General features: G+C 47.0%; 1 protein-coding gene across 1 annotated transcript; it reads right to left on the bottom strand.

Moving 5' to 3' along the window:
* Positions 1–208: 208 nt before the first annotated feature.
* Positions 209–19,799, bottom strand: PRDM14 (PR/SET domain 14). Its single transcript, XM_519800.8, has 8 exons — positions 19,648–19,799; positions 17,659–18,382; positions 16,978–17,031; positions 16,729–16,886; positions 14,738–15,008; positions 7,178–7,380; positions 3,852–3,953; positions 209–862 (listed from the first exon to the last, which is right to left on the bottom strand). The coding sequence occupies exons 2-8, from the start codon at positions 18,356–18,358 to the stop codon at positions 635–637; spliced, it is 1,716 nt and encodes a 571-aa protein (XP_519800.2). The 5' UTR covers positions 18,359–18,382; positions 19,648–19,799; the 3' UTR covers positions 209–634.
* Between the last annotated feature and the right edge of the window lie 111 nt (positions 19,800–19,910).

A 19,910-nucleotide genomic window follows, 5' to 3' on the forward strand; every position in this document is an offset into this window, starting at 1 on the left:
GCTACCTTTTTCTCAGATCATTGCAACCTCCGCCTCGGTTCAACCAATTCCCCTCCCAAGTAGCTGGTATTACAGGCATGTGCCACCACACCAGGCTAATTTTTGTATTTTTAGTAGAGACGGGGTTTCACCATGTTGGCCAGGCTGGTCTTGAACTCCTGACCTCAGCTGATCCACCCATCTGGGCCTCCCAAAGTTTTGGAATAACAGGCGTGAGCCACCACACACAGCCAACTGCAGGGACTTCTATAACCCATAAAAGGAAATAGAGAGAATCTGAATCTCTTGTTTTTACGTTGTCTCCACACTCTGAGGGCTAGTCGTTTTTTTTGTTGTTGTTGTTTTTTGAGACAGGGTCTGGTTCTGTCACCCAGGTTGAAAAGCAGTGGGGCGATCTCAGCTCACAGCAACCTCCGTCTCCTGTGCTCAAACCATCCTGCCACCTCAACCTCCTGAGTGGCTGGGACCACAGGCATGTGCCACCACCCCCGGCTGATTTTTGTATTTTTTTGGTAGAGACGGGGTTTCACCATGTTGCCCAGTCTGGTCTCGAACTCCTGGACTTGAGTGATCCACCCACCTCCGCCTCCCAAAGTGCTGGGATTACAGGCGTGAGTCATTGTGCCTGGCAGGGCTAGTAGTCTTCATGAAACTTCATGTGGGAGTAGAATGTTTCTTGATCTGAGAAGATTTTCCCACAGATGCTGCATGAGCAGCCATCATCCTCCTTGTGTGAACGCCGGACATGGCTGTCATGGGCAGCATGGGATGCAAAAGATTTACCACAGTACTTGCATTTGAAGGGCTTCTCCCCGGAGTGCTGCCTGATGTGTGTGCGGAGTATGCTGGAGGCAGTGAACCTCTGCAGAGAACAGAAATACAGAACACAAGAAAGTCAACTTCCATGAGCTGGACAACCAATTAAACTAAGGGGTTAATTTCACTGTTGCTCATCCTTATGGACCAACCTTGGGTTTTAAGGCCATAGAGCACTCCTGGTCATCATCAGTAGCCTTAATCCGAAAGGACTCCACTGATGTGTCCTTCTGGCTAGTTTTGAGAAGCACTGGATGTTAGAACAGTGGTTCTTCAATGGCTAGATTATCTGGAGGTCCAGTTTGTAAAAAAGCAGATTGCAGGTTGGGCACAGTGGTTCACGCCTGTAATCCCAGCACTTTGGGAGGCCAAGGCGGGTGGGTCACCTGAGGTCAGGAGTTCGAGACCAGCCTGGCCGACATGGTGAAACCCCATCTCTACTAAAAATACAAAAATTAGTCGGGCATGCTATCGTGCACCTTTAATCCCAGCTTCTCAGGAGGCTGAGATGGGAGAATTTCTTGAACCCAGGAGGCGGAGGTTACAGTAAGCCGTTATTGCACCACTGTACTCCAGCCTGGGTGACAGAGTGAGACTCTGTCTCAAAAAAAAAAAAAAAAAAAAAAAGCAGACTGCCAGCCTGGGCAACATAGCAATACCTCACCTCTACAAAAAGTAAAAAAATTACCTAGGCATGGTGGCATGTACCTGTGGTCCCAGCTATTTGGAAAGCTGAGGTGGGAGGATAACTTGAGCCAGAAGGTCAAGGCTGCAGTGAGTTATGATGGCACCACTGCACTCCAGCCTGGGTAACACAGCAAGACCCTATCTTTAAAAAAAAAAAAAAAAAAAAAAAAAAGCAGATTGCCAACCCTACCCAAGAGAGTGTGACCCAATAAATCTGACATGAGACCCAGGAGCCTGCATTTAAACAAGCAATTCTGATGCATGTGGGTCCTAGGATCATACTTCAAGACAAACCTCATTACAGAAAGAGAAGCTAATATCGACCAGAAGCTAATATCGGCCAGTGTCTTTGCATAAGTCAGTGCCTTACTGGTTTTCTTCTTCTTCTTCTTCTTCTTTTTAATTTAAACTTTTTGAGATGGCTTGTAGGTTTGTTTTATTTGTTTGTTTGTTTGTTTTGAGACAGAATCTCACTCCATCACCCAGGTTGGAGTGCAGTGGCACAATCTTGGCTCACTGCAACCTCCACCTCCCAGGTTCAAGCGATTCTAGTGCCTCAGCCTCCCAAGTAGCTGGAATTACAGGTGCACCATGATGCCCAGCTAATTTTTCTATTTTTAGTAGAGATGGTGTTTCTCCATGTTGGCCAGGCTGGTTTCAAACTCCTGACCTCAGGTTGATCCACCCACCTTGGCCTCTCAAAGTGCTGGGATTACAGGTGTGAGCCACCACACCCAGCTTAGTGGTGTTTTTCTATGCCCATTATTTTCATTCTATTGACACACACTTTGGAGGTATTAGTTGCTCTAATCTGGTAGACTCAATGTTTTATTCCTTTTGAGAGGCTTAGAAGTAGCTGTAGGACAGCCTCTACTCCTTTTATGGCTTTACTGTAAAAAGTGTAAATGACTCAGTGACTGAAACATAATCTATACCAGTGCTTTCCAACAGGACTTGCTGCAATAATGGAAATATTCTGTACCCACGCTGTCCATCTTGGGAATCAATGGCCACATGGAGCCATTGAGCACTTAAAATGTGGCTAATGCAACCTAGGGAATGGAATTTTTCAACTTTACTTCGTCTTTACTAATTGAAATAGCCACATATGATTAACCGCTAACTGCACATTGGGTAGCACAGAGCTATTTTGGTGTAATATGTCTAAAGCGTGGTCAACCTATTGTTTCTATTATAGCAACCTCTAACCACATGATTCATCTCTGTTTTTACAACTCTGTATTCTGTGTAACATAGACTAGATGCCGCTTCTGCAATGCTCCTATAGAAAATTACATCAGTAGCATCCTTCACAGATTAAAGTAGTAATAATAGCAGTTAACTTTCCAGTAGTACTTTTATGTTGTGCCAGGCACTGTTACAAGAGTTTCATATACTTTACTGATGTTATCCAACAACTTGGTAAAGACTATTCTCCCCAGTTTATCAATGTGGAAACTAACAGGAGTTCATGGACTTGCTTAGGGTGGCACAGCTAGGTAAGCACCAGAGGCAGGATTTGAACCTTGGCCATGTTTGTATTCTTAAATACTATGAAACAGTGATTTTTTTTTTTTTTTTTTTTGGAGACAGAGTTTCACTCTGCCACTCAGGCTGGAGTGCAGTGGCGCAATCTTGACTCGCTGCAACCTCTGCCTCTGGGTTCAAGTGATTCTCCTGCCTCAGCCTCCCAAGTAGCTGGGATTACAGGCACGCGCCACCATGCCCAGCTAATTTTTGTATTTTTAGTAGAGATGGGGTTTCACCATGTTGGCCAGGATGGTCTCGAACTCCCTATCTCCAGGCACCTGCCCACCTCAGCCTCCCAAAGTGCTGGGATTACAGGCTTGAGCCACCACGCCTCCCCACCCCCTCCTTTTTTTTTTGAGACAGTGTCTCACTCTGTCACCCAGGCTGGAGTGTGCAGTGGTGCAATCTCGGCTCACTGCAACCTCCACTTCCTGGACTCAAGCAATTCTCCAGCCTCAGCCTCCCAAGTAGCTGGGACTACAGGCATGAGCCACCGATGCATGGAAAATTTGATTATAGGTGTGAGCCACCACACTTGGCTAGTGCTTTTAAATACTATGTAATAGGTCATCAGGTCCCCATAAATTTGGAATGTATTTTATTACATGTACTCTAAATGCCAGCTTGGCAATAGGAGGTTGGTTATATTTGACCATCTTTAGCAAACTTGAGCATATTTAGGGGTGGAAATGAGGACTGGGCTGATATTTGACTAACATTTACCAAGAACTCATTAAGCCAGGCTTTGTTTCAAGTTCTTATCCATAGACACTCAAGCAGAGCTCAGGACACATCCCTTAGTAAGAGGTTCCATTTACCTTAGTACAATACACACACTGGTATGGTCTGTCTCCAGAGTGGACTCGCATGTGTTTGTTTAGGCTGGAAGACTGAGAGAAACACTTCCCACATGTAGAACACTAAGGTGAAAAAGAAAAATATAGTTGAAATCACACCTTCCTCTAACAAGTCCATTTCAACCTTGCGTTTACCTGGGGTTACAGAAGAACTCTTTTCCAATTTTTTTCTTTTTTTTTTTTTGAGATGGGATCTCAATTTGTTACCCAGACTGGACTGCAGTGGCACAATCACGGTTCACTGCAGCCTGGAACTCCCAGGCTCAAGCGATCCTCCCACCTCAGCCTCCTGAGTAACTGGGACTACAGGTGCGTGCCACTAAGCCAGCTAACTTAAAAAATTTTTTTTTGTAGAGATGAGGTCTCACTATGTTGCCCAGCCTTGTCTTGAACTCCAACAGATCCTCCTGCCTTGGCCTCCCAAAGTGCTAGGATTATAGCCTTGAGCCACGGCACCCGACCTGAGAAAACTCTTGCTTCAGATGTGGAATGTGGGAACTGAACAGGTTTGTGGTATATGGCAGAGGCCTCAATTAGTCCTGCTCTCTCAACAGGTAGCTGTGTGACTACAGCACATCGGTTAAATCTGGAATCTTAGTTTTCCGATCTTGCTCATAGGCAAAATACCTGCTCTGCCTTCCTCACAGAGCTATGAGTAAACTCCAAGTATTGTGCAATTAACTGAACAATTATCTACGACTTACAGAGTACCTACTGTGTGCTCCACACTGCTAGAAACCAGGAGCTAGAAATCAAGGAGGGGTGACGATGAACATGTAAGCCAACATGGCAATGCACAGTAGCAGATTATCTGAGACGTGTTGAACTTGCATGAAGAGGTTAATATTTTGTTCACATGCTGTGAATAATTAATATTGTTTCTTGACCCTGGCAACTCCTCTCGAAACTGTCTCAGGAATTCCACACCAGGTGAAGTAAACTACCAGAGAGGTGCAAGCACCGAGAGTTTGCCAGGGATAAAGCAGAAGGCCTTTGGTTTTGACATCACTTTTAAGGAAATTACACTTACTAAAGAGAAAAAACAATTTTTCTCTGAGAAAGGTTTCTGTGCTTTCACAACCTCTTTCCAGGCATGCTTATGGGGCAGAGGAGAGAGCAGATCTTTGTATTTGTTTATTTGTTTATTTTTATTTATTTTTGAGGCAGAGCCTCGCTCTGTTGCCCAGGCTGGAGTGCAGTAGCACGATCTCGGCCCACCGCAACCTCTGCCTCCTGGGTTTAAGCAATTCTGGTGTCTCAGCCTCCCGAGTGGCTGGGACCACAGGTGCGCACCACATGCCCATCTCTACAAAAAATATAAAAAATTAGCTGAGCATGGTGGTGTCCACTTATAGCCTCAGCTCAGCTACTTGGGAGGCTGAGGTTGGGAGATTGTTTGAGCGTAGGAGGTGGAGGTTGCAGTGAGCTGAGATCATGCCATTGTACTCTAGCCTGGGCAACAGAGTGAGACTGTCTCAAAAAAAAAAAAAAAAGATTGTTCCTCCACTCTACTGTAAGAGCAGCTCGTCTGTTGAAGGGTAAGCCATCATCTCACTATCACCAGCTTCCTCATCAGTCCTGTCATCTACTGACCTCCTGGTTGACAGTCCGCCAATTTCTTTTCTTTTTTTTTTTTTGAGACAGAGTCTCGCTCTGTCGCCCAGGCTGGAGTGCAGTGGTGCGATCTCGGCTCACTGCAACCTCCGCCTCCCAGGTTCATGCCATTTTCCTGCCTCAGCCTCCCGAGTAGCTGGGACTACAGACTCCCACCACCACGCCTGGCTAATTTTTTGTACTTTTAGTAGAGATGGGGTTTCACCATGTTAGCCACGATGGTCTCGATCTCCTGACCTCGTGATCCGCCCATCTCGGCCTCCCAAAGTACTGGGATTACAGGCGTGAGCCACCGGACTGGCCTCCAATTTCAAAGAGAGCAAGCATTCTATACATCTTCTGTAATTTGGTTTTTGCTTGATAATTTTTTTTTTTGGGGGGGGATGGAGTCTCGCTCTTGCCACCCAGGCTGCAGTGCAATGACACAGTCTCGGCTCACTGCAACCTCCGCCTCTAGGGTTGAAGCAATTCTCCTGCCTCAACCTCTAGAGTAACTGGGGCTACAGGTGCGTGCCACCACACCTGGCTAATGTTTTTATATTTTTAGTAGAGGCGGGGTTTCACCATGTTGGCCAGGCTGGTCTCGAACTCCTGACCTCAGGTGATCTGCCCACCTCAGCCTCCCAAGGTGCTGAGATTACAGGCGTGAGCCACTGCGCCTGGCCAGTAAGCCATAATTTATATAATCAATTTTGTGTTGATGAACATGCAGTCTCAAACTTTTCACTATCAGAATACTGGATAGTTTTCACTTTTGCCAGTCTAATAAGCGAGAAATACCTTCACCGTCCTGATATTTTTAAATCCTTTTAGAATTACACAAATACATGATAACTGTAAATGTATTCAAATTTTATAGGAGTATATAATATAGTGATTAAACATGACTTTTCCAGAAGCTTAGGAAGGAAGGGAGAAATTAGGACAATTTTATGATGATTTTACTCTCAATTTTCAAAACAGGAAAATGGGCTCAAGGTCGTAGCTGCCTGAGGTAGTTCCGACAAGGCCAACAGTCAAGCAAGAATACATCTGTGCCCAAGCCTCGTCCTCCTTTTAATTAAGCCCAAGGGAATATTGCACTTTTTTGCAGCAAGCCTAGCAGAGCATCCAGGTATTTGGAATGGCTCCCTAATGTCATTACTGATTTTCTGTCTTACAAAATCCTCGGCCCACTATAGAGGCCTTCCGCTCCTTGGAAGGACCATGCCTTCGCTTCCTCCTCACCTATACCTGTCAACACACCTGCACAGATTTGGAACAAGGCGCAGTTCCCCAGGAGCACATGCCAGGCTCTTTCCTGTCTGGAACGGCTCGACTCTTTCCTGCCCAACTAACCCTGCCACCAGTATAAATCAGACACCCCATTTGTCCTTCTATACTTGGCTCAAGGCCACCTCTGTGCATCTTTCATAATCCACGTGTCCAGGTGGCCGTGGACACTCCTTCCTCCATGTTCCTCTCTCTGTGGGTACATGCATCCTAACACATGTGCATCGCTGTGCCTATTCACGCCTGCCTGTTCCGTAATACTATCCTCTCCTCCTTCAGAGAGGGTGTCCGTCAGGCATCACAGTCCTGCAGCTAGCACCTACAAGGCAACTCCCCGTGTTCAGGAGCTTGGGAAGGGAGAGAGAACGTGATGGTGGGTCATGTGTCCTCCTAATACTCACCTTGTGAGGCCGGTGCTTCTCATGAACATGAAGAATGTGGATCCGAAGCCGGTCCCGCTTCTCAAAGGATCGTTTGCAGAGAGAACAGGGAAATTTCCTATCGCCCTTGTCCACACAGGGGGTGTACTTGAGGTGCTTATCTCTGTAATATTTGTAGGTAAATACCTTCCCACATCTTTCACATCTGTAGCCTTCTGCAGACTCTGTCAAACACAGCAAACACAACGTCTTTTCAGTTACTTCCCTCCCTAGTTCCTTCAAGAGGATATTTATTTATTTATTTATTTTTAGCCAAGAATTCTTTTGGCTACTTCAAGAGGAATTTTCTTTTTTTGAGACAGAATCTTGCTGTATTACCCAGTCTGTAGTGCAGTGGCACGATCTTGGCTCACTGCAACCTCTGCCTCCCAGGTTCAAGCGATTCTCCTGCCTCAGCCTCCCAAGTAGCTGGGATTACAGGTGCCCGCTACCACGCCTGGCTAATTTTTGTATTTTTAGTAGAAACAGGGTTTCATCATGTTGGCCAGGCTGGTCTAGAACTCCTGACCTCAGGTGATCAGCCCCTCTTGGCCTCCCAAAGTGCTAGGATTACATGCGTGAGCCACTGTGCCTGGTCAAGAGAATTTTCTTTTCTTTTCTTTTCTTTTCTTTTTTTTTTGAGATGGAGTCTTGCTCTGTCACCCAGGCTGGAGTGCAGGGGTGTGATCTCGGCTCACTGCAACCTCCACCTCCCGGGTTCAAGTGATTCTCCTGCCTCAGCCTCCCAAGTAGCTGGGACTACAGGCACACACCACCACGCCCAGCTAATTTTTGTATTTTTAGTAGAGGTGAGGTTTCACCATCTTGGCCAGGACAGTCTTGATCTCTTGATCTTGTGATCCACCTGCCTCGGCCTCCCAAAGTGCTGGGATTACAGGCATGAGCCACCATGCCCGGCTGCCAAGAGAATTTTTAAAAACCTTTTTATTACAGAAAAATGTAAACATACCAAAGTGAAAATAATAGTGTAATAAACCCTCATGTGCCAAACACCAAGCTTTGACCAACTCGTAACTAATTTTGTTTTTATTTATATCACCGCTCGCCATAGTAGATTATTTTAATACTAATTCATCCTTTGACTCAAAAATATCTAACCGTAATCTTTAGAAGATGACATATTTTTAAAAAGCATAATTGTGACCAGGCAAAGTGGCTCACGCCTATAATCCCAGCACTTTGGGAAGCTGAGGCAGGTGGATCACCTGAGGTCAGGGGTTTAAAACCAGCCTGGCCAACATGGTGAAATCCCGTCTGTACTAAAAATACAAAATTAGCCAGGCGTGGTGGTGCATTCCTGTAATCCCAGCTACTTGGGAGGCTGAGGCAGGAGAATCACTTGAACTGGGAGGCGCAGGTTGCAGTGAGCCAAGATTGCACCACTGCACTCCAGCCTGGGCAACAACAGCAAAACTCCATCTCAAAAAAAAAAAAAAAAAAAAAAAGCATAATTGTGCCAGGTGCAGTGGCTCACGCCTATAATCCCAACACTTTGGGAAGCTGAAGTGGACAGATCGCTTGAGCCCAGGAGTTTGAGACCAGCCTGGGCAACATAGTAAGACCCCATCTCTACAAAAAAATAATAAAAATTATCTGGGCATGATAGCACACGCCTTTAGTCCCAGAGGCTGAGATGGGAGGATCACCTGAGCCTGGGGAAGTTAGTTGAGGCTGCAATGAGCAGTGATTGAGCCACTGCACTCCAGCCTGGGCAACAGAGCAACACTTTGTCTCGAAAAAAAAAAAAACCATAACCATAATGTCATTGTCACATTGTCATACCTAAACGATTAACTCTTATTCTTTTATAGAAACATATATGTACTTATATACGCACATTTATATACACACATATATTTGTTTAATTACTTTCTGGTCAGTCCATTCAAATTAGGATTCAAACAAAGTCTACATGTTGTATATGGTTGCTATGTCTCTTAAATATCTTAACCTATAGGCTCTCTTTCCCTTTTGTTCCTTGATATGTACTGTTGAAGAGACCCTTCCACCAGCCCCATTTAAGGGCAGTGCAACCCTGCAGCTCTTGAACACATTCCTGCCTGGCACTTGTTACAAGGTTAATACACTGAGGCACTGAGGCCGACCTATTTCTCTTTGTGCCTTTAAGATCAGCCTGAGTTACAAGCTCAGAGCAGTCACCAGGACACCCGCAGCTCACAGTGCTGTTCTATTCTACACAATTCAAGGGACCTTCTTAGTTTATACTTCATTACTCAAAACTTGTGGCAGATTCCAGAGCTAGAATCTTTATGTATAGAGTAAGGTTGAAAGCATCTTGACTTCCCTAATGCACAGGGTTACCGTGATGACTAATTTAATTCTAACACTTATCGAGTCTTACCAATGTGAGTGATACTATCACTGAATGGCAGACAAGACTGAGAGAGGTAAATCTGTTTTTATCAATGGAGGAGGGAGGAGGAGAGAAGTTAGAGAGGGTGCAGCTAGACTCTAGCAAAGCAGGTCCCACGTCCAGGGGTGTCTATGTGTTGGGGGAAGGCGAGAGAACAGGGGCCACCTACAAAAGCATCCCTGCAGAGGACACTCTGGATTCCAGAGGATAAAGTGGCTTTGACTATGAATGCACCACAGAGATCTCATTGTTTGACCCCAGGGAGGAAGAGCAGCCAAGAGTGAGTCTATGCAAGAGTCTGCAGATAGAAATCTTCTCAGCATCAGGACAGCAGGGAAGCTGTCCATCAGGGGCTTTGTTAGTTGACAGCTACATCCCAGGCACGTTTAACAGGTGGCTAAGGAAATAAACTATTCATTAAGTAAATAACCAGGAAGGCAACTGCCAGCCCCAAGCTGATCCATCGCCCTGCTCTGTCTATCACTTTCATTGAGGTGCTAATACTCTCAGAATCCCCGTGCTGGGACACTTTTTTGGCACAGAGGTAGAATTTTTATTGGTCAGAAATACCTGGCCTTCCTGCTTCCTGGGGTGGGAAGGGAAGAGAGGGTCAGCAATTTTACAAACCTAAGCACTAAAGCACACCAAAATTCAGAATAAAGTTTCAATACTGAGTTCGCTTAAGAACAACCACTTAGGTAGAAATGAAACCTAATTTCATCTTGTTCCCTATCCTTCCTAATTTTATCTTGTTCCCTATCCTCCCTCCCCCTAGCTCTTCACACCTCCACACCCCAAAACACACACACAAATTCTCTCTCTCCCTCACAAGAGGGGAATGCTTGCATATTCAAATAACCCGCCCACATAGAGTCTAGACCCTTCCCTCACCACTCAAGACCTTAAAGAGGAAGGCTCCCACCTACCACCAATCCTCACCAAAAAGCCTTTGGGGAAAAAAACTCATTTGAGAATGCAATGGAATTTTAATTTTTCTTTCCTTTTTATCACATCCAAACCATTCATATTAACAGATTAACAAATTAGCATTCATTTATAATTATTCCCAACAAATTAAGTTGTTTACAAGTTTCCCTCCATTGTCCAAAATATATGTCCTCATAATAATGCTGTAAGCATCAGGTATCACTTGGTTCAGAACTGGAATACAAGTATCTTATCTGCATGCTGGGTATCCCCTGCACTTAACCATCAAAGCCCTCATTCTGTTGCTTGCTCTGATTGCCTCTGATATCTGCATACTATTCCATGTTAATAACAAACAGGTTGAGTATCCTTTTTCTGAAATGCTTGGGACCAGAAGTGTTTTGGATTTCAGGTTTTTTTCCAACTTTGGAATATTTCGTATACATAATGAGGTATCTTGGGGATGGAACCAAAGTCTAAATATAAAGTCCATTTATGTTTTGTTTTATACATACTTTATACACATATCCTGAAGGTAATTTTTTTTTTGAGACGGAGTCTTGCTCGGTCTGCAACCTCCGCCCCCGGTTTCAAGTGATTATCCGGCTCCACCCTCCTGAGTAGCTGAGATTACAGGCATCTGCCACCATGCCCAGCTAATTTGTTTGTATTTTTAGTAGAGACGGGGTTCCACCATGTTTGTCATGCTGGTCTCAAACTCCTGACCTCAGGTGATCTGCCTGCCTCGGCCTCCCAAAGCGCTGGGATTACAGGCATGAGCCACCGTGCCTGGCCCACCTGAAGGTAATTTTACACAATATTTTAAATAATTTTGTGAATGAAACAAAGTTTGTGTTAAGTACTGGTGTGTGGAAATTCCCACTTTTGGCAATATGTCAGTGCTCAGTTTCAGATTTTAGAGCATTTTGGATTTAGGATTTCTTGATTGGAGCTGCTGAGCCTGTATCATCATTTACTTAATTATTATACTACTGAACATTTAGGTTGTTTGTGATTTTTCACTCACAAGAGTGGTGCCACAGTTAAAAATCTTCATAAGCATAGCTTTTTCCTTTTGGACTATTTCTCGATAATAAATTTCCAGAAGAGTATTACTGAGACATCAAAGTTACAAACATTGTAATAATTTGATACATATGGTGAAAAAATTTCTCAAAAATGGCCGGCCATGGTGTCTCATGCCTGTTATCCCAGAATTTAGGGAGGCCAAGGTGGGTGGATCACTTGAGGCCAGGAGTTCAAGACCAGCCTGGCCAAAATGGCGAAACCCCATCTCTACTTAATCCCAGCTACTCGGGAGGCTGAGGCAGGAGAAATGCCTGAACCCTGGAGGCAGAGGTTGCAGTGAGCCTAGATTACACTACTGTACTCCAGTCTGGGTGACAGAGTGAGACCCTATCTCAAAAAATAATAATGATTTCTCAAAAGGATAATAACCATCTTGCCAGTTACTAAGCAGGTACTTTTCTCAAATCCATTGTTCACTTTTCTTTCTTTCATTTTTTTTTTTGAGATGGAGTCTCACTCTGTCACCCAGGCTGGAGTGCAGTGGCGCGATCTCAGCTCACTGCAACCTCTGCTCCTGGGTTCAAGCGATTCTCCTGTCTCAGCCTCCTGAGTAGCTGGGATTACAGGCATGCACCACCACACCCAGCTAATTTTTTGTATTTTAGTAGAGACGGAGTTTCACCATGTTGGCCAGGCTGGTCGTGAACTCCTGACCTCAGGTGACCCAACCACCTTGGCCTCCCAAAGTGTTGGGGTTACAGGTGTGAGCCACCACGCCCAGCCTGTTGACTTTTATTTTGAAAGGAGTTGGTACATTTCAGGAAGTGACCAACAGGTCTTGGTTTGGTGCTAAGTAGGAGACAACTTAGAGCTCCACAGATCATAGAGAATCCCAACCATTTTTGCCTCCATTCCTATCTTCACCTACATTCCCACACCCACACCACCCACCAAAACACTTCTGGTCCCAGGCATTTCAGAAAAAGGATACTCAACCTGTATGCAGATATCAGAGGCGATCAGAACAAGCAACAGAATGAGGGCTTATGATGGTTCAGTGGCAGGGGGAACCCAGCATGGACATAAGATACCTGGGGGAGTAGGAAGATAGTTCACCAAAACAATCCTGACAGCCCCTCATCATTGGGACCATTATTTATCATTAGATAAATAATGACGGCTGACTGCTCATTATTTATCATTAGATAAATAATGACTGCTCATTATTTACCCCCTAATTTCTGGACATTTCCTTGCCTTCTGCTTCACTGTTCCCTGATCCTGATTGCCTTCCCTCTCTCCCTCTGCCTTACACGTGCCTTATTTCATCTCATCCCTAAGCAGCTTTTTCTAGCTTAGTTCTAATGTCTTCCTCTCACTCAGTACGCACTGGGATCCAGAAGCACGAGATACTAAAGTGTTTAGGGTTATTTCCTGCCCTGAAGCATCTCAGCCTAGCAGGAAAACAGGCATGCAGATGCAATTCACTTTTTTTTTTTTTTTTTGAAACGGAATCTCGCTCTGTCACCCAGGCTGGAGTGCAGTGGCGCAATCTCAGCTCACTGCAAGCTCCCCCTGCTGGGTTCACGCCATTCTCCTGCCTCAGCCTCCCAAGTAGCTGGGACTACAGGGGCCCGCCACCACGCCCGGCTAATTTTTTTGTATTTTTAGTAGAGAAGAGGTTTCACCGTGTTAGCCAGGATGGCTATGATCTCCTGACCTCGTGATCCGCCCACCTCACCTCCCAAAGTGCTGGGATTACAGGCGTGGGCCACCACGCCTGGGCCATTTTTTTTTTAAACCTGCTCCTTACACATTTATTTAATTTGCCTTCTCTCTCTTTTTTTTTTTTTTGGAGACAGAGTCTTGCTCTGTTGCCCAGGCTGGAGTGCTGGAGTGCAGTGGTGCAGTCTTGGCACATTGCAACCTCTGTCTCCTGGGTTCAAATGATTCTCCTGCCTCAGCCTCCTGAGTAGCTGGAACTACAGGTGTGTGCCACTACGCCCCGCTAATTTTTTGTATTTTTAGTAGAGACGGGTTTTCACCACGTTAGCCAGGATGGTCTTGATCTCTTGACCTGGTGATCTGCCCATCTCGGCATCCCAAAGTGCTGGGATTAGAGGTGTGAGCCACTGTGCCCGACCTGAGATGAGGTTTTACCATGTTGGCCAGGCTAGTCTTGAAGTCCTGACCTCAAGTGATCCGCCCATCTCCGCCTCCAAAAGTGCTGAGATTACAGGTGTGAGCCACAGTATCCGGCCTGCCTTCCCTCTTATTTACAGCAATTTACATTTATCTTGTCCCACCTACTAGATTAGTAGTTCCTAAACTTCAGTGTATATAGAAATCACTTGGAGAGCTTATTTAACATGCAAATTCCAAAGTCTCACCCCTAGAGTGGGCTGGTGGTTCCCTCGCCCCTTGCTACTGGAATGTGGTCCAGGGACCAGGACCAGCAGCACTCCCTGCAAGTTGATAAAAATACCAAATCCTGGGCCCCTACCCTGAATGAGAACCAGCATCATGAAGATCCCTGGGTATTCATTCCCACATTAAAGTTTGAGAGTGAGAGTCCAGCTCAGTATTTCTCAAACTTGCCTGAGACCCATAGTAGGCAATGTATTTTATGCTTGACACCCACCATACCCACATATACCCATGTGAAATAGAAATTTCACAAAACAATCCTTACTCTTAAGGGATTCCCATCAATATTTTCTATTCTACTCTATACTTTTTTTTTTTTAATGTGGGTCTTGACCACTAAATTGATTTCCCACCCCACTAAGACATGCAACTCTGCAACCCACCATTTGAAAAACACTGCTCTAGTGATTAGACTTCAGCTACATTAGCCTGGGCAGAGATGAATCAGAAACTCGCTCACCTATGGTAGAAGTTACATCCATGTAGTACATTTTCTTTTACTCTTGGGGTGGAAGGTAGGGAAGAAGAACAAGTCTTTATAAATAGGAGTATATATCTTTATAAATAGGAGTAGCTTCCGCAGCTTTGGGAAATTGAGGATGCTTTCCTTCACCTGGGTAATTCCCCCCTGGTTAGAGACACTCTCGGTTAGTCCTCTGCATTAGCCTTTAGGAGGGAGGAGCTGTGCATGGAGGGTTTGTGGAAAAGAGCCCAGTCCTTCTACTGGGATGCCCTCATTGGGCAAGGCGAGGGTGTGCACTCACCTTCAGAGGGCCCAGATGGCTGCTTCCCCGGCTCTGTGACCTGAAGGCTCACAGGAATATCCAGAAATTTCTCATAGCAGTCTCCATACCACACAAGGAGCTCTTGGTTCTGATGGATCTCTTTGCAGCTCTCATAAAATATATGCCCTTGACACTGCACAGCAACTAGGTTCTGCTCCTTGGGGAAGCGGGCACAGTTGACATAGGACATCCAGTTCCCCGTACCTCCTTTTCCATCTATAAAGTGGCTCAAATGACCATCTTCAAAGATCTAAATGAAATAAGACATGAAGTTTGTATTGTACTTTTTTTTTTGGTCTCATCTACAAAATAAATTTTTTAATACTTGTAACCTAAATATCACACTTGAGTCCACCAAATACACTTCTATCATTCTGATTTCTATGTCATTACAAGTAGTTTATAAATTTACTTATGCCAACATAGATTTGTTAGTTTAAGGACACCTCTCTAGGTAATGTCACATATTGGGTTTGTTTGTTTGTTTTTTTCAGAGACAGAGTCTCACTCTGTTGCCCAGACTGGAGTGCAGTGGCTCAATCACAGGTCACAATAGCCTCGAATTCCTGGGCTCAAATGATCCTCCCACCTTAGCCCCCTGAGTAGCTGGAACTAAAGGCATGCACCATCACGCCTGGCAAATTTTTTTAAAAAAATTTTTTGTAGAGACAGGGCCTCACTCTTTCCTAGGCTGGCCTCAAACTCCTGGGTTCAAGTGATCCTCCCACCTTGGCCTCCTAAAGTGCTAGAATTACAGGTGTAAGCCACTGAGCCTGCCTAATGTGACATATTCTAAAAGATTCTTACTTTTATCACTTTCTTGCTTCCCAAATTCCTATAGTGAGCACATGTTAATTTCATAAGCAGAGGTAAGTGAAACAAAAAGGTTTTATTTAATTCCACCACTTAAACACAACTGAATAGTTTTATATTTTACTCCCAGTTAGTTTTCATGCATATTAATGGAGCTATAGATTATTTCTTTCAAGGCCGGGCCTGGTGGCTCACACCTGTAATCCCAGCACTTTGGGAGGCCAAAGCAGGCGGATCATGAGGTCAGGAGTTCGAGACCAGCCAGGCCAACATGGTGAAACCCCTCTCTACTAAAAATACAAAAATTAGCCGGGCATGGTGGCACATGCCTGTAATCCTAGCTACTTGGAAGGCTGAGGCAGGAGAATTGCTTGAACCCAGGAGGTGGAGGTCACAGTGAGCTGAGATCACGCCACTGCACTCCAACCTGGGTAACAGACAAAAACTCCGTCTCAAGAAAACAAAAACAAAAACAAAGAAAGATTACTTCTTTCTCTGCTGCTGGCAATTTCGCTGTCTCCAACGTTTTGTTATTATAAACAACCCTAGGATTAACATATTCCACATAGCCTCAATTTCAGATTATTTTCCTGTACTATATTCCTAGAAGTAGAAATTCAGGGTCAAGGGACTTTGAACATTTTAAGGTATCTGATACATTCTGACAAATTTTCTCCTGCAGGTAATAAACTGCAGTCCCACTAGCATATCCCTAATATATCATCACTAGATCTTGAAGAGTATCTGGTTATTTTTTTTTAATCCTTGACTAATTTTATAAGTGAATAATATTGAATTTTAAAACTTGTTTTTATTCTCTTTAGCATAGTTTCAGCACTCTATAATATCTAAAGCATTTGGTTTTGTCTATAAATATAATACAATGTATTGATTCTTTAAATGTATATTCCATTGCTAATCTTCCAGACTAAAATGACTTAAGGCACCCACAAAACACAGAATTCATGCAGAAGTGCTATCCTCATGGAGCAAACACTGGCCGTTCCTTCCTTTTACAGGCAACACAAACCACAGATATCCGCCCTGGATGTCCTCTCTCTCTGACCAGGACTCTCCCAAAAGGGCAAAGGCCAAGATTTCCCCGGACTAGTCTCCCGCCCCATTTTCAGCAGCAGACCCACCAGAAACAGATTTACCTCCCACATCACAGAATTGTCTCCGTAGGTCTTCACTTCACTGGCGTTGACCACTTTACCTTGAAAGGGCCCAAACCTGACTCCTTTGGCAATAAAACTACTGCAGAACACACCAAAATGTGGGACTTCACCAAATACCGTCTGCATGAGGCATAGACCTAGGGAAAAGCCGAGGCAGGAAAAGAGAATGAGGAGAGTTGACTCTGCATTAGTTCAGGGAAAGAAATCCATGCAAGGAGTCCTGCCTACCTTCTGGAAGTTGAAGGGAGTCTTTATCCAGAGTTTGAGGAAGAGAATCAGATCCTAGCAAAAGGCAGGTTAAAACAATTTTTCATTAAAAATGCATTATAAAGTGCTTTTATGAGGTGTTTCCCTCCTTAATTCCCTAAAGGTAACCATCATCCCAGTTTGATATTTATTTGTTGTTTCTATTTTTCCCTGCTCATTTTACATGGTCTGTTCATATACGATTTCACTGTAAACAATTCCATATACAATTTCTCATTTGAGACTCAGAACAGCCTCATGGAAGGTTATGTATTAACCCCATTAGGCAAATTCAAGGAATTTGAGGATCAGAGGTAATGCCTGACTAAGGTCAGCGTAGCTAGCTGAGCTGGGACTGTTAGGTGTGAACTGCCGAAGGCTGTCATTGCATGTTAGCATAGAATCTGAACCTACCTGGGAGTTCGCTGCAGGAACCATTTCTCTCTTGGTCCTCAGCTCTCACTAAAACCAACCTTAGTCATGCAGTTAAGCAAGCAGGGCCTCAGAAGTGAGCCTAGAACAGCCCTGGCTCTCATGGAGGTACTTCCCCCTTCCCGCACTCTGCAGCCTCAGCTCCACCTGGAAGCGCCTCTTCCCGGACACTCCCGTTCCCGCCTGCATTCCCGTCCAATTCGACTCCCAAATGGTGTGAACTCCCTTTACCAGAGCTGTCTGGGGGGACCAGGAGGCCTGAAATCGCATGGTGCAGGCTGGCTGGGTGCTCCAGGCTGGGAGTGACCCCGTACAGAACGAAGTGCAGGTCCTCCTCCGTGAACTGGAACCGAGCAGGGGACTTCCCTTCTTGGTTGGAGGGTTTGGGACCATCCTCTGACTGCTTGCTGGGTGAGCAAGGTAATAACTGGGATGTCCTCAGCCCCTCAGGTAACAGAGAAGCATCCGCAGGGGGCGGTGGAATTAAAGTGTCAGGTCCACAACACGGGCCACTCTCGTTGTCGCCACCAATGATTTGGTGGCCCAGATCTTCACTGCTGGCACCCGCGTACTCGTGGCTGCTGCTAAGGAAGGGCGGCACTTCCCTGGGGACGTGGGGAATTGGGTACCACGGTGGCAGCTTGCTGTACCAGGGCAGATCGTAGAGAGGCTCCCTCTGTAGGCCCAGACCCGGGCTCAGCAAGGGAGGCGCCATCCGGAAGGGGAAGGGGGGCATGGCGGGGGCAGCAGACGCTGCGGCCTCCAGCTGCCGGAAAGGTTGGAAGTCTTCCTCCACGGTGGCCAGGCTGTTTCTGTAGTGTCCATAGGACGGGAAAGGCGTGTAGTACGCGGCCAGGTTCTGCGGGCTGCTCTCCGGCGGGTAGCACACCTTGTCCTGAGGCACGGCCTCACTTGGCCGGGGTAGAGCCATCCCGGGACCGCACGCTCGGCGGCTCTGCGGAAAAGCGGGCGCCGCTGAGGACACCGCGCGGGAGCTTCCCGGGGTCCGACCCGCGCCTCCCCACCAGCCTCCTCCACCCGAGCCAGCCCCAGATCCAAGGGAACAGGATAAACGCCCCCAGTCCGATCCCGCCAGCCCGCTCCCACAATTAAGACAAAACGAAAAAACAGCAATAGAAGCAAACACAAAAAAGCCCCAAACGGAAATCTGCCGGGATCCCGCCCTACTCTAAATTCCGGGTTAGTGTTGCCTTCCCCTTCCCTCTCCAAGCACCCCTTCCCCAAGCCCGGCCGCCTTCCCACACCCGCTCTCCGCTTTCGGCCCCCAACCCGGTTCCTGCAAAACCCATTTAAGTTCCCTTTCCTTCCTTCTTCTCGGTCCTACAAAAGTCTTTGGTAGGGTCTGTGGGAGCCGCGGGGCCCTCCCAACCTCGGGGCTGGGCCGGGAGCCGAGCGCAGGCGGTCGGAGGGCAATGGAGCAAGCGACAGCTCCAGGCGCTCCTGGGCCCTCGGCTGGGAGGGAAGAGCCGAGGACCCTGGGTCGCACCGCGCAGATGGAGACGCGCTCCCAGAGCCCCCGGGCAGGTCCAGGGACCCCGCGACCTGCTCCGGCCCAGCGGTCTGACCCCGCGGGTCCTGGCGGTCCTGACTGCCCGCAGGGGAGGGGCGCGCCACTTTTGGCTGCCCTAGGATGCGCCGCCTGAACCTCTTTTCCCTCGCGGGCAGCGTCCGCCACATTCCCCGGGTTCCTCGGAAACTCCAATCATTCTACCAGGACTATTGGGGCCTGGGGTGGCCCCTCGGGAGCCGCGTGGAAGAGCCCTGGCCAGGTGGGAGCGAAGAGCCTCGGCGACTGCCAGTCCTCCCGCCCCCGCGCCGCCGGGAAAGGATGGCGTTTTAATAGACAGGCAGCAAGTTCACCGAGGCTGAAGAATGAAGCCCCTTCAGGGCCGGCGGGTCTTGAGATCAATGAGCCCAATAAGAAAACCAAGCAGGGTCACGACTCAGAAATTAAAGAACACGGGGTCAGGAGAAGAGGTCAGCCACGACACAGGCAGCGGCCCGTCTCCTCCCGATCCTCCAAAGGCGCCCCTCTCCTAGCCTCCTCCGACCTCAGGGATCTGCAACTTGGGATTCAAAGCCCCCGAGAGGGCAGAACGACCATCCAAAACGAACTGCGCCAGCGAGTGCTGCCGCCCTCCCCAACGGCCCTGGAAGACCACCGCCCCGGGCCCCAGGCGCGTCCTGTCCCGTGCCTACCTCCGACACCACCTTCAAGAGCGCCACCGCGGAGCGGGCGCCTCCTGGACGCTGCGGGGCCACTCGGGCTCGGTAGACTTCGGGCGGGCCCTGAGGGCTGAGCCAGGCTTAAGAGGGCGGGCGGTGCCGCGGGGCATCGACAGGTCGAGTGTAGGGAATTGACCCGGCCCACGCAGATCCCCGCGTCGTCTTCTCCCCGCCCACCGCAGCCATTGGCCGACTCTCGACTCGCCCTCTGTCCCCTGGGGTCGCTCACTTAACTC

The sequence above is a fragment of the Pan troglodytes genome, chromosome 7, assembly GCF_028858775.2.
Source record: "Pan troglodytes isolate AG18354 chromosome 7, NHGRI_mPanTro3-v2.0_pri, whole genome shotgun sequence".
In the NCBI taxonomy this organism is placed as follows: domain Eukaryota; kingdom Metazoa; phylum Chordata; class Mammalia; order Primates; family Hominidae; genus Pan; species Pan troglodytes.

What these genes read in the sequence shown, in the direction of transcription:
- PRDM14 (XM_519800.8), bottom strand. Translation starts at nt 18,358, where the DNA reads ATGGCTCTACCCCGGCCAAGTGAGGCCGTGCCTCAGGACAAGGTGTGC. An exon ending in GCCATCTGGGCCCTCTGAAG is followed by an intron (nt 7,381 to 14,737) that starts GTGAGTGCACAC and finishes TGTGTTTGACAG; the next exon opens with AGTCTGCAGAAGGCTACAGA. An exon ending in AGAAGCACCGGCCTCACAAG is followed by an intron (nt 3,954 to 7,177) that starts GTGAGTATTAGG and finishes TTTTCACCTTAG; the next exon opens with TGTTCTACATGTGGGAAGTG.